At 47.1% G+C, this 16,629-nt stretch overlaps 1 protein-coding gene across 1 annotated transcript in view; it reads left to right on the top strand.

The window, feature by feature from the left end:
- Window positions 1-276: 276 nt before the first annotated feature.
- The window catches only part of LOC109910367 (filamin-C-like), a gene marked incomplete at its 5' end in the record, with an annotated part of 38,093 nt that continues 21,740 nt past the window's right edge, over window positions 277-16,629 (top strand). Inside the window, 18 exons of the mRNA XM_031819870.1 lie at window positions 277-427; window positions 2,868-2,986; window positions 3,120-3,197; window positions 3,321-3,483; window positions 3,773-3,973; window positions 4,496-4,618; window positions 6,684-6,821; window positions 7,036-7,162; window positions 7,541-7,677; window positions 8,364-8,557; window positions 8,745-9,002; window positions 9,457-9,580; window positions 9,816-9,976; window positions 10,070-10,160; window positions 10,396-10,565; window positions 11,908-12,025; window positions 15,189-15,451; window positions 16,229-16,629. The exon at window positions 16,229-16,629 is cut by the window's right edge and continues 197 nt beyond it. Coding sequence (XP_031675730.1) covers window positions 277-427; window positions 2,868-2,986; window positions 3,120-3,197; window positions 3,321-3,483; window positions 3,773-3,973; window positions 4,496-4,618; window positions 6,684-6,821; window positions 7,036-7,162; window positions 7,541-7,677; window positions 8,364-8,557; window positions 8,745-9,002; window positions 9,457-9,580; window positions 9,816-9,976; window positions 10,070-10,160; window positions 10,396-10,565; window positions 11,908-12,025; window positions 15,189-15,451; window positions 16,229-16,629 — 3,017 coding nt within the window. The remainder of the gene's footprint in view (window positions 428-2,867; window positions 2,987-3,119; window positions 3,198-3,320; window positions 3,484-3,772; window positions 3,974-4,495; window positions 4,619-6,683; window positions 6,822-7,035; window positions 7,163-7,540; window positions 7,678-8,363; window positions 8,558-8,744; window positions 9,003-9,456; window positions 9,581-9,815; window positions 9,977-10,069; window positions 10,161-10,395; window positions 10,566-11,907; window positions 12,026-15,188; window positions 15,452-16,228) is intronic.

Below are 16,629 nucleotides of genomic sequence, written 5' to 3'. Positions count from 1 at the left end.
GCATGAGGCTAGTAGCATAGCCTCTCTCTCCATTGAATACAGGTTGTTGAAGTCAACAATCCTCATCGAATATTCAGAAAAGCATTACAATAATGAGATGTCTCCACCAATCCAAAATTAAGGATAGGCTGGAGATAGACAGCCCACCGTGCCACTTTGTGGACAACGACTCCCATTGTTTGAGACGTGTATCTTGTGAGTATATCCATAGAAAAACAGGATGTGATGATAACCTTTGACCCTGTGCACCGTCTATTGTCTTCTCCCTCTCTGTAGGTGATAGCCCCTGAGGAAATAGTGGATCCCAATGTGGACGAGCACTCGGTGATGACCTACCTGTCCCAGTTTCCCAAATCCAAGCTGAAGCCTGGCGCCCCGCTGCGCTCCAAGACTCTGCACCCTAAGAAGGCCAAGGCCTACGGACCAGGTGAGAGAGAGAGACTGGGAACAACTGGTTTCCTTCAAAGACTTCTTTAACCTCTTTATCTATAAATAAATAATCTGGGCTCCCGACAGGACTGAAATCTATAATATATAAACAACTATTGCAAAGCTCATATTCTGAGCTCGTCATTCAAAAATATGGTCCACAGATCTAAGTGATTCTGAACAACCCTTTAACTGGAACAGAATATGGAAAAATATGACCTTGGCATCCCATAATCCGAATCGTCAGGTAGACACATTCCTCCATATGATGTGGGAGTGTCCTGTAGGTAAATGCTTCTGGGCAAAGTTACAAAATTCATTTCGAAGTGCATCAACGTGAATATCCAATGCTTTGCGTCTATTATGTTACTTAACGATGATAGCTCCTTGAATCTCTCAATCAATCAGAGATGATCACTACTGGCAGGCAGCACTGCCGCCAAGAAGATGTGGTCTCTTAGATGTTAATCACCTCACTCTCTCCTAACCGCCAGTGCATACAGTTATTATTGACAGTGAGAATGAATGGTGCTAGTCAATGAACAACATTGCTCAACATTGACATTATCCCTGGTTAGTCACTATTGGCATTAAAATGCCAAACCTACCACTATCTGCCAATTCATTTCCAGCAATATTGCCCTTGTCTGTCTGTGTGGTGAGCATGTTTGTGTCTATGTCTCCGTGTGTGGCCAGATGTGATAACCGTCTTGTGGTTTGACAGAAATACTTTCCCCAAAGCCTTCTCAGTTAAATGTGCACTACAAAGTAAGCTTACCTGGCAGAAGTATATCTTGCGTAAATATATAGTTTGTATCTATTATTTGTTATTTTCAAACTTTTCCATGCAAATGGAAAAGATTATAAATGGGGGATTGTAAATGATGCAGACAACTACATTGATAGAAGCCACAATCTATAAGCAATAGTAAAGCTGATCCACCCTCTAAAGAATACAAAGACAATAATAACAATAACTTTGCCATGAAATGAGCAGCAGCAGTACAGAACCATCGCTGGACCGGCACATTAGACGGCACATTCCTCACTCGCTAAATGCACCATTAAAGGGCCAGATGCACAAATAAAGAGCCAGATGCACAATTAAAGGGGAATCACACTCACTTTGACTTTTCTTCCAGACCAAAACAAATGGCCTTCTAATGTAATTTAACCATCGATTTAACCAGAACATCCAATTTCGTTGTTTCTCTATGAACGTTTGTAATTTTGATAGTAACAATCTGGAGAAATATAAAACATAATTTGGGAAAAAAATCACAATTTTATAGGGCCCCTTTAGAGTTGTTTATTAATTATTATTTTACCAGGTATATTGACAAAAACACAGTGCACTACTTTGTCTTGTACACCATATGGACCCGGGGTTGAATTGAGACATGTTGGCTGGGTGGGGTTGGGGGAATGGAATGGGAGGATGGGGGTGGAAGCCCTCTTGTTTTTCTTTTCTTATCCTGTTGATACAGACTGTATTATAACTTAAACTCTGTATGTATTTCTTACATTTTTCCCACCTTTGTTTGAGTGGCAGCCTACGGGTATATGTTTAATAAACGTATAATTTGAAATGGTCAATAAAATAAAATCTAATCAAATTGTATTAGTCACATGCACCGAATACACCTTACAGTGAAATGCTTACTTACGAGCCCCTAACAGACAGAGAAGTAAAAAAATAAACACAGATAAGAATAAGAGATAAAAGTAACAAGTTATTAAAGAGGAGTAGTGAAAAAATAATAGTTGAGATAGTAGCCATTTGACTAGATATTCAGGAGTCTTGGGGGTAGAAGCTGTTTAGAAGCATCTTGGACCTAGACTTGGCGCTCCGGTACCGCTTGCAGTGTGGTAGCAGCGAGAACAGTCTATGACTAGCTTGGCGGGAGTCTTTGACATTTTTTAGGGCCTTCCTCTAAACACCGATTGGTAAAGAGGTCCTGGATGGCAGGAAGCTTGGCCCCAGTGATGTAATGGGCCGTACGCACTACCCTCTGTAGTGCCTTGTGGTCGGAGGCCGAGTAGTTGCCATCCCAGGCAGTGATGGAACCAGTCAGGATGCTCTCGATGGTGCAGCTGTAGAACCTTTTGAGGATCTGAGGACCCATTCCAAATCTTTTCAGTCTCCTGAGGGCGAATTGGTTTTGTCCCACCTGCTTCACGATGGTCATGGTGTGCTTGGACCCCTGCAATAAAAAAGAACAAAACAAATAAAACATAGGTAAAAAACAGACCTCCTTAACAATCTACATCTTCTAACGGCTCAATCGCCCAAAGGCCTTCTGTTTATTCTGTATGTTTATACTGTATATTAGGTGCAAGAATTATTGTTGGAAAGGAAGGTGTTTCATCCTGTTTACATCTGTCAGCACAGAATAAGTGACAGAGGGCTCTTACATCTCCATCCTTTCCCCCGTCAGGTATTGATCCCAGAGGTAACATGGTGCTGAAGCCGGCTGAGTTCATCGTGGAGACAGTGGAGGCGGGGCTAGGGGAGGTGCTGGTCTATGTGGAGGACTCAGAGGGACACACAGAGGAGGTGGGGCACTCTCACTCACATTAACCCATAACTCCTCAATCCCTTACTCCTCCATCCTGAAGATGCTGTTCATTTGCCCAATTTGCTGTTCTCTCTCCTTTTCTCCCGTCCCGCCCCTCTCTTCCTGTTCCAGGCCAGAGTAATCCCCAACAATGACAAGAACAGGACGTACTCTGTCATCTACCTGCCCAAAGTGGAGGGCCTTCACAAGGTAACGCACTTACAGCACCTGTATATACATACTTAAATATTTTGAATTTTAGTTTAGAAAATTCAGTAGTATGGGATTTCCTCCAGTGGTCTAACAGGGGTCTATGCGTGTTCTTTTCCCCAGGTGAAGGTGATGTTCGCTGGGCAGGACATAGACAGGAGTCCCTTCGTAGTGAGTGTGTCCAAGGCCATGGGAGACCCCAACAAGGTGCAGGCCAGAGGACCAGGACTGGAGCCTGTAGGCAACGTGGCTAACAAGCCGACCTACTTCGACATCTACACAGCAGGTAGCACACACATACACATCTGGGGAGGACCATGTTCATGGTATGGAAGTAGATAATCTATCTACCTTCCCTATTGAAATCCCCTAGTTTCATCAATAGGGTCGTAAGTAAATCTAAGGATCTTTTAGAATGATCATTAGCTTTACAATATTAGCTGATATTTATTCCTTCTATCATGATGACAAAGTACATGTATGTATTTGTTCTCTCTACCGTCCTCCAGTGTTATGTCCATTTCTGTCCCCTGAACACACAGTAGAAGGTGTTAGCACATCTCTTTTGTCCTCAGGTGCCGGTGCTGGAGACGTGGGTGTGATCATTGTGGACTCCCAGGGCAGAAGAGACACCGTGGAGATCATTCTGGAAAACAAGGGGGACAGTATTTTCCGTTGCACCTATTGCCCTATCCTGAAGGGGCCTCATGTTATCTACGTGACGTTTGCTGGGCAGCAGATACCCAGAAGCCCTTTCACTGTCCACATCTCAGAGGGTAACACACACACACATGCCTGTGCGCACGCACACACACACACACACACACACACACACACACACACACACACACACACACACACACACACACACACACACACACACACACACACACACACACACACACACACACACACACACACACACACGCAAGCACTTATGCATGCACACACACAGATTTTATTGATGGTACTGATTCTTTATAGTAATCCACTATCTGACTCCCCCCCTCTTTCTAATCTGAGTAATATTGAGTTTTAATGCCTAGACTGACCTCACTACTAAACATTTGATCTCCATAACAGACAGTGATAACCTGCCGTAACAGACAGGCCCCCGACATGGTCTGAAGTCTTTTGGGGTATTCTGAAAATGGTTGGGTTAGGGTTGGTGAATGCTTGGTTTGTGGGAGGACTCTGGATGGGTTCTGAGTGTTGGAGCAGCAGGGTTCTGGTGGTTCTCCAGAGTGACCTGTCCTGTTCCTGCGTGTGTGTCATGTTGTTGTTGTTCCTCCATGCAGCTCCACCGAGCGCCCTGCCCCCTGGCTCTCCGGTGCAGATAGTGCCCCAGTCCATACGCACCCCACCCACAGACAAGGCCAAGAGAGTGCCCCCCCCAACACCGCCCAAACCCAGGCGACCAAGTTAGTACAGGCCTGCCCGTGGAGGAGAGACTGGAGCCTGCCTGCGCCAGCCTGGTCCCCCCTAAACTCAAAACTATACCCCCAACCCCCGTGACGCACCGCACCAGGGGTCCCCAGCTTGATGGCATGTGCTGGCGCTTAGCCCTCTGTGGCTTCACCCCCCCTTCAAACCAGGCAGCTTCCAAAGAGAGAGAATGAGAGGGAATGAGTGAGTTTGTAACTGAAAGAAGAAATGAAAGGATGAGGGAGAGAGAATGCAAGAACGAAAGAAAAGGAAGAGAGTGAATGGGAGAAAAGGAAGAGAGTGAATGGGAGAAAAGGAAGAGAGTGAATGGGAGAAAAGGAAGAGAGTGAATGGGAGAAAAGGAAGAGAGTGAATGGGAGAAAAGGAAGAGAGTGAATGGGAGAAAAGGAAGAGAGTGAATGGGAGAAAAGGAAGAGAGTGAATGGGAGAAAAGGAAGAGAGTGAATGGGAGAAAAGGAATAGAGTGAATGGGAGAAAAGGAAGAGAGTGAATGGGAGAAAAGGAAGAGAGTGAATGGGAGAAAGAAATGCAGTTCCTGCTCATTTTAACAATAGAGGCAGCACCATCCATCCAGGTGGTTGGCTGGTTTTGGACGGTCACCTTTACAGACGCTCAGGAGTTCTTCAACACACAGAGGTCACACACTTACAGTACATCACCTTCTATAAAAATAGAAGTACATTGGTCTTCCAACATTGTCTTATTGCAATAATCTTTGAATACTGCATATCAAAAAAGTGATCAAATAATCCCACACACATTCATTTCTATCCCGTTTGTAGCTCACTTTGGCTTAATATCCTGTAACACGTGATTTGATTTCTTCCACGTGTGACGTTAAATTGACTTGACGATTTAGAACAGAACTAATGAGTAACAAAAATGGATTTTAACAAAACAACAGCATCATAGTGTACCATAACACTGTTTTTTTGTGATAGTTTCCCAATTCACCTTTTGATAACCCAGAAACAAACAATCCTGTTCAAGTCAAACGAAAATCGATTGTCTTAACTTTTGACCTTTGATTCATTGGACGAGAGCGAACGTCAGCGTGACCGTCCAGACGTGTGCGAGTCTTACATACCTCATTACACTGTCTACTTGTCATCCTCATTTTCATCCCCTTCCAGACCAAAGCAATCGCTCTGTGTTCAGTCAGCCATTTACAACTTGACATTTTCTGACTAACACTGAACATGCAAATGCTCCTCCATTTGTAGCTTAATGTTAACCTGACATTTCTTAAATCTTTTTCATAACATAACAAAACAATAACATTGTTTGTCTTCATAACCCACTTTAATAAGCCTCTTAATCAAGAGGTTTTCCATAAATCTATTTCACTTTTAATCCAGTTATTTTATTAAGTTGTTTTCCATATTTGTCTTTTGGCCATCTCTAAACTTGTCTCTAAACATCTCTAAAATAAAATGATGATGAATTGGGAGAGTTAGCTGGTTATTTCTTCCTAATTTCACAAAAATGCTGTAATGTTTTCTGTGGCCGAGGCATTTTTACAGTCCTATGACAGCACTGGTAATTAGCTAATTGAAAGCCTGCAGCATCATAACTCAAGATGTTAGCATAGTTATGCTAGCTATATTTCCTTGGAATGTTTTGTTTTCTAACTAGAGGTTCGCCGTGTAACATCATTGTATTCAAGCCCATAGAAATGATTTCAACATGTCTTATTGTTTTCATTTTGACTTATCCATTCAAGCCCAGTGTCTTACAGTAACCCGCCTTTGTTCTCTGTCTAGCTGTTCTGCAGGTTTATAACTCCTGTTCAATGTCAATCTCTCCTGTTGCTTCTTCCCTGGTAGCCCATGCAGACTGTAGCCCATGCAGACTGTAGCCCATGCAGACTGTAGCCCATGCAGACTGTAGCCCATGCAGACTGTAGCCCATGCAGACTGTGCTTCATGCACCACCATTCAACCGACTAACTAACAGCCAACCTCTGCCGCAGCCTGTGTGTGTGAGTGTGTATCCTGTTGTCTCCTTGTCTAACCACGTTACCCCTCGGTGGTCCCACAGCCAGCAACCCCAACATGTGTCGGGCCTCAGGGAGAGGTCTCCAGCCTAAGGGGGTGAGGGTGAAAGAGGTGGCTGACTTCAAGGTCTACACCAAGGGAGCCGGCAGCGGAGAGCTCAAGGTCACCGTCAAGGGGCCAAGTGAGTGTGTGGATATGAGTGTAGTATTTTGTATTGTTTATGACTTGCCACCACATTCATTTACTGGTTTCATAGGGGCATAAATACTCTTCATGAAATGTAATGCTTTTCAATGGGCTAGTTGTGATAGGAAAGCTACTGTATGCTCTGGCTAGCCTTTGACCTCTGAGCTGCTGTGTGTGACCCTTGTGTGACCTGTTTGTGACCCCCTCAGAGGGACTAGAGGAGCCTGTGAAGGTGCGTGACGCGGGAGAAGGGGTGTATGAGTGTGACTACTACCCCATCATGACTGGCAAATACACCATCACCATCACCTGGGGCGGACAGACCATCCCACGCAGGTGAAACCCTGTCCTCCCCCCTATTCTGCTGTGAGCACAACCACATGAAAGTTACAAAGGCAATGTGCTCAACCATTAAGGGCTTTCCAGGGGTGTCCTGGAAGGACAGATGTTGAAATAACTTAAAGAAGCCAAAATGACCTGTGATGAGTCATGTTATGAAGCGTACATTCCTGCACTCCTTGGACTTTAATGGTTTGGGGGAGGGGGGGTGGAACTGGAAATAACACTGCTGCCCAACATCAATTACGTGAATTTCACTAACATTACAGTCAATGGGGCTATAAAGGATTCCTGTTTGACGAGACCACCCCTGACTGTATGTGTGTCTATGTATGTATGTGTCTGCATTAACGTGTGTGTGTGTGTTTCCTGCAGCCCGTTTGAGGTGGGGGTGAGTGAGGACGTGGGGTCCCAGAAGGTGAGGGCGTGGGGGCCGGGCCTGGAGACAGGCATGGTGGGGAAGTCAGCTGACTTTGTGGTGGAGGCCATCGGCACAGAGGTGGGAACTCTGGGTAAGTCTGACGGCCGTTAGAAGAGAAAGACACAGGATTATACTATTGGACTGTTTTCCATTGAAATTCTGGCATGACTGTCAGGCAATTTATGTTCAAGCAGACACACACACACACGCACGCACACACGCACACACGCACGCATGTACACACACACACACACACACACACACACACACACACACACACACACACACACACACACACACACACACACACACACACACACACACACACACACACACACGCATGTACACACACACACACACACACACACACGCACACACAATAGTTATTAGTTAGAGAGTTGGAGAGATTAAAGCCCACATTTTGGGGGTCACTTGTCACGGAAACCAGCGCAAGGCCTGAGGGCTTCCTGTTCCTGTCACATGATCAGTCTGACCTGCCAGCTGAGGTAAAAGGTCATGACCCTTGATGGCTCACCTTATCACAGTTATTATACGAATTAGGATGAATTTACTCTTCTTTCTCTGTCTTCTACCTCCATCGCAAGCGACAACAAAACCAACCTGCCAATATTTTTTAGTCTGTTGCCATCTATGCCTGTTTGCCTCTTTGTTGCCAGTGTGTCTGTGTACATTTCTGTGTGTGTGTGAGCTTATATCTCTACCCACCTCTATATAATGTGTACCTATATCTCTCTCCCTGTCCCTGTTCATCCCCAGGTTTCTCCATCGAGGGCCCGTCGCAGGCTAAGATAGAGTGTGATGATAAGGGCGACGGGTCATGTGACGTACGTTACTGGCCCACGGAGCCTGGCGACTACGCTGTTCACGTCATCTGTGACGACGAGGACATCAAGGACAGCCCCTTTATGGCCCACATCCTCCTCACAGCCAATGACGTGTTCCCTGAGAAGGTTAGACCCCACCCCACCCCACCCCACCCCTTCACATTTACCCCACCAGCTTGCCAGCCTGCAGAACGAGAATATTAAAGTGACGTAACAGTAAGAGAATGGTAACATACTGTAATAGTGACGTAATAATGACATAAAGGCTACATAAGGATGACATAAAAGCATTATAAATGCCTTCTACTTGCAGGTGAAGAGCTATGGCCCAGGTCTGGAACCGATTGGCTGCATTGTCAACAAACCAGCAGAGTTCACCATTGATGCAAGTGGAGCCGGCAGGGGCCAGCTGAAGATATACGCCCAGGATGCAGAGGGCTTCCCCATCGACATCCAGATCACAGAGAATGGAGACAGCACCTTCCTCTGTGTCTACATTCCCACCAAGCCCATCAAACACACCATCATTATCACCTGGGGAGAGGTCAACGTCCCCAACAGTCCCTTCAGGGTAAAGACTGACCACCCAACTCTAACAGACTGTAATCAAATACCTGTTAGAGCAGGGCTCTCCAACCCTGTTCCTGGAGAGAGACCCTCCTGTAGGTTGTCACTCCAACCCCAGTGGTAACTAACCTGATTCAGCTTATCAACCAGCTAATTATTAGAATCAGGTGCGCTAGATTAGGGTTGGAGTGAAATCCTACAGGACGGTAACTCTTCAGGAACAGGGTTGAAGAGCCCTGTGGTAGATACACATACAGTCCACACGTACAGTACGTCACTTACAGCGTTCTATTGCAAAGTCAGTGCATTTCCAAAGATAGTATACAGCTTTGTACAATGTTATAGTACTGGTAATGTTTGGTCATTGCTGTGTGTGTGTGTGTATGTGTGTGTGCGCACGTGTGTGTGTGTGTGTGTGTGTGTGCGTGTGCGTGCGCGCGTGTGTGTGTGTGTCTCAGGTGACCATTGGAGAGGGCAGCCACCCAGAGAATGTGAAGGTGTATGGTCCAGGTGTGGAGAAGTCAGGTCTGAAGGCCAACGAGCCCACCTACTTCACTGTGGACTGCAGCGAGGCAGGACAAGGTGAGATGCAACAGAGAAATACAACACATAGAAGGGTCTTCACTACTCAACGTTGTAGCTGACAGTTTGCATCCTGAATGGGTGTTGTTGAGTGGGTTCTAACACTGATGAGTATTTTGTTGCCATCTGCCTTCTCAATGTTAAACAATCTTACTTGCGTTTTTCCACTCCAATGTTCATCCCATTCCTGAATTCCCTAATCCCGGACCCCTTCACTCCCATTCCCATTCCTCAGGGGATGTCAGTATCGGCATAAAGTGTGCTCCCGGCGTGGTGGGTCCGGCAGAGGCTGACATCGACTTTGACATCATCAAGAACGACAACGACACGTTCACAGTGAAGTACATGCCCCCCGGCCCCGGACGCTACACCATCATGGTGCTGTTCGCTGACCACGTGAGAGAAAGAGAAACTACGCCACCATTTTTAGCTTCATTATTATGAAACCAAACAATAACAATGACCTTCCCACTTTGACCCTTGACGCAGGAAATACCCATCAGCCCTTTCAGGATCAAGGTGGACCCCTCCCATGACGCTAACAAGGTGAGGGCGGAGGGACCCGGACTCAACAAGACAGGTGAGACTTCTAGTAACCATGACAACAAGCCGCCGACATGGCCAATAGAGCAAAATCACATAAAACTATGATGCTAATAATGACTTTAGAGATACAAAACAATGGATATCAATGTCCAATTCTGGTATTTGATTTAATTCTATTTTATTTCATTTAATTCTAATGACTGTTAATGCAGCTGATTAGTAGATCAGTTGTATTGATCATGAATATCCCTCTGTGTGACAACGTCTAGGAGTGGAAGTAGGTAAGCCCACCCACTTCACCATCTACACCAAGGGAGCGGGCAAGGCCAAGCCTGAAGTGCACTTCACCGGAGCAGCCAAAGGGGACGCCGTTCGAGACTTTGAGATCATTGACAACCATGACTATTCCTACACCGTGCGCTACACTGCAGTGCAACAGGTATGTAACCATGACTACTCCTACACCGTGCGCTACACTGCAGTGCAACATGTATGTAACCATGACTACTCCTACACCGTGCGCTACACTGCAGTGCAACAGGTATGTAACCATGACTACTCCTACACCGTGCACTACACTGCAGTGCAACGGGTATGTAACCATGACTACTCCTACACCGTGCACTACACTGCAGTGCAACGGGTATGTAACCATGACTACTCCTACACTGTGCGCTACACTGCAGTGCAACAGGTATGTAACCATGACTACTCCTACACCGTGCGCTACACTGCAGTGCAACAGGTATGTAACCATGACTACTCCTACACCGTGCGCTACACTGCAGTGCAACAGGTATGTAACCATGACTACTCCTACACCGTGCGCTACACTGCAGTGCAACAGGTATGTAACCATGACTACTCCTACACCGTGCGCTACACTGCAGTGCAACAGGTATGTAACCATGACTACTCCTACACCGTGCGCTACACTGCAGTGCAACAGGTATGTAACCATGACTACTCCTACACTGTGCGCTACACTGCAGTGCAACAGGTATGTAACCATGACTACTCCTACACTGTGCACTACACTGCAGTGCAACAGGTATGTAACCATGACTACTCCTACACCGTGCACTACACTGCAGTGCAACAGGTATGTAACCATGACTACTCCTACACCGTGCGCTACATTGCAGTGCAACAAGTATGTTACCATGACTACTCCTACACTGTGCACTACACTGCAGTGCAACATGTATGTAACCATGACTACTCCTACACTGTGCGCTACATTGCAGTGCAACAGGTATGTAACCATGACTACTCCTACACCGTGCGCTACACTGCAGTGCACATATGTTCAGTATGTTCATATGTCATAATATAACAACTCATTCATCTTTTCTCTCTCTCTCTCTCTCTCTCTCTCTCTCTCTCTCTCTCTCCATCTCCCATATCCTCGCTCTCTTTCTCTCTCTCCCTCCCTCTTTCCCCACCATATTGCCCTCTGTCTCTCCCTCTCTCATCTCTCTCTCTCTCTTCCCCGTCTCTCCCTCTCTCTCGCTCTCCCTCTCTCCCCCTCTCACCCTTTCTTCCTCTCTCTCTCTGTCTCTCCCTCTCTCTCTCTCTCTCTCTCTCTCCCCCTCTCACCCTTTCTTCCTCTCTCTCTCTGTCTCTCTCGCTCTCCCTCTCTCCCCCTCTCACTCTTTCTTCCTCCCTCTCTCTCTCTCCCTCTCTCTCTCTCTCTCTCTCTCTCTCTCTCTCTCTCTCTCTCTCTCTCTCTCCCCCTCTCACCCTTTCTCCCTCTCTCTCTCTGTCTCTCCCTCTCTCAGGGTAACATGTCTATCTCAATCTGCCACGGCGGTGACCCCATTCCCAAGAGCCCCTTCAACATCACTGTGGCTCCGCCCCTTGACCTCAACAAGGTCAAAGTTCAGGGGTTGAACAACAGTGAGTAGCCCCCCCCCCCCCCCCCACCACACACACGTACTGTCATTTTACTAAGAAACTGACCAGGAAATAACCACTGTTCATCACATTGAAGAGTGTGACCTCTCACACAAATGATCAAGGAACCCACCAGGTACAACCCTAAATCTGTAAACAAGGGCACCCGCATAGACGTCATCCTGACCAACTGGCCCTCCAAATACACCTCCGCTGTCTTCAACCAGGATCTCAGCGATCACTGCCTCATTGCCTGTATCCGCTACGGAGCCGCAGTCAAACGACCACCCCTCATCACTGTCAAACGCTCCCTAAAACACTTCTGTGATCAGGCCTTTCTAATCGACCTGGCCCGGGTATCCTGGAAGGACATTGACCTCATCCCGTCAGTTGAGGATGCCTGGTCATTCTTTAAAAGTAACTTCCTCACCATTTTAGATAAGCATGCTCCGTTCAAAAAATGCAGAACTAAGAACAGATATAGCCCTTGGTTCACTCCAGACCTGACTGCCCTCTACCAGCACAAAAACATCCTGTGGCGGACTGCAATAGCATCGAATAGTCCCCGCGATATGTAACTGTTCAGGGAAGTCAGGAACCAATACACGCAGCTAAGGCCAGCTTCTTCAGGCAGAAATTTGCATCCTGTAGCTCCAACTCCAAAAAGTTCTGGGACACTGTGAAGTCCATGGAGAACAAGAGCACCTCCTCCCAGCTGCCCACTACACTGAGGCTAGGTAACACGGTCACCACCGATAAATCCATGATTATCGAAAACTTCAACAAGCATTTCTCAACGGCTGGCCATGCCTTCCGCCTGGCTACTCCAACCTCGGCCAACAGCTCCGCCCCCCCCCGCAGCTACTCGCCCAAGCCTCTCCAGGTTCTCCTTTACCCAAATACAGATAGCAGATGTTCTGAAAGAGCTGCAAAACCTGGACCCGTACAAATCAGCTGGGCTTGACAATCTGGACCCTCTATTTCTGAAACTATCCGCCGCCATTGTCGCAACCCCTATTACCAGCCTGTTCAACCTCTCTTTCATATCGTCTGAGATCCCCAAGGATTGGAAAGCTGCCGCAGTCATCCCCCTCTTCAAAGGGGGAGACACCCTGGACCCAAACTGTTACAGACCTATATCCATCCCGCCCTGCCTATCTAAGGTCTTTGAAAGCCAAGTCAACAAACAGGTCACTGAGCATCTCGAATCCCACTGTACCTTCTCCGCTGTGCAATCTGGTTTCCGAGCCGGTCACGGGTGCACCTCAGCCACGCTCAAGGTACTAAACGATATCATAACCGCCATCGATAAAAGACAGTACTGTGTAGCCGTCTTCATCGACCTTGCCAAGGCTTTCGACTCTGTCAATCACCATATTCTTATCAGCAGACTCAGTAGCCTAGGTTTTTCTGATGACTGCCGTGCCTGGTTCACCAACTACTTTGCAGACAGAGTTCAGTGTGTCAAATCGGAGGGCATGCTGTCCGGTCCTCTGGCAGTCTCTATGGGGGTGCCACAGGGTTCAATTCTCGGGCCGACTCTTTTCTCTGTATATATCAATGATGTTGCTCTTGCTGCTGGCGATTCCCTGATCCACCTCTACGCAGAGGGGATTCACCATTCTATATACCTCCGGCCCGTCCTTGGACACTGTGCTATCTAACCTCCAAACGAGCTTCAATGCCATACAACACTCCTTCCGTGGCCTCCAACTGCTCTTAAACGCTAGTAAAACCAAATGCATGCTTTTCAACCGTTCGCTGCCTGCATCCGCACGCCTGACTAGCATCACCACCCTGAATGGTTCAAGCCTTGAATATGTGGACATCTACAAGTACCTAGGTGTCAGGCTAGACTGTAAACTCTCCTTCCAGACTCATATCAAACATCTCCAATCGAAAATCAAATCTAGAGTCGGCTTTCTATTCCGCAACAAAGACTCCTTCACTCACGCCGCCAAACATACCCTAGTAAAACTGACTATCCTACCGATCCTCATCTACAAAATAGCTTCCAACACTCTACTCAGAAAACTGGATGCAGTTTATCACAGTGCCATCCGTTTTGTCACTAAAGCACCTTATACCACCCACCACTGCGACCTGTATGCTCTAGTCGGCTGGCCCTCGCTACATATTCGTCGCCAGACCCACTGACTCCAGGTCATCTACAAGTCCATGCTAGGTAAAGCTCCGCCTTATTTCAGTTCACTGGTCACGATGGCAACACCCACCCGTAGCACACGCTCCAGAAGGTGTATCTCACTGATCATCCCCAAAGCCAACACCTCATTTGGCCGCCTTTTGTTCCAGTTCTCTGCTGCCTGTGACTGGAACGAATTGCAAAAATCGCTGAAGTTGGAGACTTTTATCTCCCTCACCAACTTCAAACATCTGCTATCTGAGCAGCTAACCGATCGCTGCAGCTGTACATAGTCTATCGGTAAATAGCCCACCCATTTTTACCTACCTCATCCCCATACTGTTTTTATTTATTTACTTTTCTGCTCTTTTGCACACCAATATCTCTACCTGTACATGACCATCTGATCATTTATCACTCCAGTGTTAATCTGCAAAATTGTAATTATTCGCCTGCCTCCTCATGCCTTTTGCACACAATGTATATAAGACTCTCTTTTTTTTCTACTGTGTTATTGACTTGTTAATTGTTTACTCCATGTGTAACTCTGTGTTGTTTGTTCACACTGCTATGCTTTATCTTGGCCAGGTCGCAGTTGCAAATGAGAACTTGTTCTCAACTAGCCTACCTGGTTAAATAAAGGTGAAATAAATAAATAAAAAATAAAACACACTTGTCTTCTCCAGAACACACAGCCGTAGATAATACATTGGAATTCTTCTGACAGTTACTTCCTTTAAGAAGAAATATATAAAATCAACTGGTCCTCCCTCGTGATATTTAATACTGCCAAGGAATTATTTGACTGATTCACCAAGGACAGTATAGTATTTGTTTTGTGTGATGGCTTGGCTCCATAGTCATATAGAAAATAATTATGATCCCCTAGGTATCTAATCATTCCAGTCTGCTAATTTCAAATCTATTGTTTTCACTTGGGTGCCAAACAGGAAAGGCTATAGCCCGGCCTGATACCTTGTGTGTGTGTGTGTTCGTGTGTGTGTGTTTGTGTGTGACCTACAGAGGTTGACGTTGGGAAGGATCAGGAGTTCACAGTGAGCACGCATGGCGCCGGTGGCCAGGGCAAGTTGGATGTGAAAATCACCTCGCCCTCTCGTCGGCCAATCCCCTGCAAGCTGGAGTCTGACACGGCCAACGAAGTGCACACTGTGAAGTACATTCCCCCTGAGGAGGGACCCTACAAAGTGGACATCAGCTATGATGGGAACCCTGTGCCTGGGAGCCCCTTCACTGTGGAGGGGGTGATGCCCCCTGACCCCTCAAAGGTAGGATACACCTGAGACGAACACACATACACACACACACACACACACACACACACACACACACACACACACACACACACACACACACACACACCCAACTGTGTACTGTACAGTAAGCACTGTACAATACAGATCACCACTTTGAGCTATGCTGGAAGGAATGTTCAGACATTTCACAACACTGTGCTGCTCTGTTGAGTGATTGGTCCAGTCTGCATGGGGTTAACAACTGTCAGAGAGGGTCTAACTCAAAACCCAGGGTGTCCTATCTTAGTAGTGAGTATCTCCTCACCCCTCTCTCTGCCCCTTTTTCCATCTCCTGTTCTCACACAGACAGGTCCAGGAGCAGTAGAAGTGTAATACAGTGATAATGAAACATATTCATCACTCTGATCACCTGGGGGCTGTTTGATTTGGCCAAGACTCATCCAGAGAGTACGAATCATTAACCAACGTCAGCAGATGTGTGTTTGTGTGTGAGAGAGAGAAAGAGAGAGCGAGTATGTGTGCGTATACATGTGTGTGTGTGTGTGTGTTCCCTTTGGTCACAGTTAGATGAGTCAGGCGGTGAGGTCACTGCTGTCCCATGTGGGACTGGGGCTGTTGGTACATAGCACACCTGACCCCCTTCACCAGATATTCCCCAATCCCCCCCCCCACCATACACCATCACTCTCTGAAAGCATTACTGGGAGGGTTTAGGATGCGCCGGTCATGCAGAGAAGGAACTGAGCTGCATGAGCTGTTTAATGGTTTCTCCCCCCTGCTGTCTCTCAGGTGCGTGCCTATGGCCCAGGCCTCCAGGGGGGCATGGTGGGCAAGGCGGCCCCCTTCGCCATTGACACCAAGGGTGCGGGCACTGGCGGGCTGGGCCTGACCGTGGAGGGGCCATGCGAGGCCAAGATCGAGTGCCAGGACAACGGCGATGGCTCCTGCTCTGTCTCCTACCTGCCCACAGAGCCCGGCGAATACGCCATCAACATCCTGTTTGCCGAGCAGCACATCCCCGGCTCCCCCTTCAAGGCCATGGTACAGTCTGTGTTTGACCCCAGTAAGGTCACAGCAAGTGGGCCAGGCTTGGAGAGAGGGAAGGTCAACGAGGCAGGGTCGTTCGTAGTGGACTGCTCCAAGGCTGGGGAGGCCGAGCTGACCATTGAGATTATTTCCGATTCGGGGTC

The sequence above is a fragment of the Oncorhynchus kisutch genome, unplaced genomic scaffold, assembly GCF_002021735.2.
Source record: "Oncorhynchus kisutch isolate 150728-3 unplaced genomic scaffold, Okis_V2 scaffold2714, whole genome shotgun sequence".
Taxonomy (NCBI): domain Eukaryota; kingdom Metazoa; phylum Chordata; class Actinopteri; order Salmoniformes; family Salmonidae; genus Oncorhynchus; species Oncorhynchus kisutch.
This window is presented reverse-complemented; position numbering and strand designations above follow the sequence as displayed.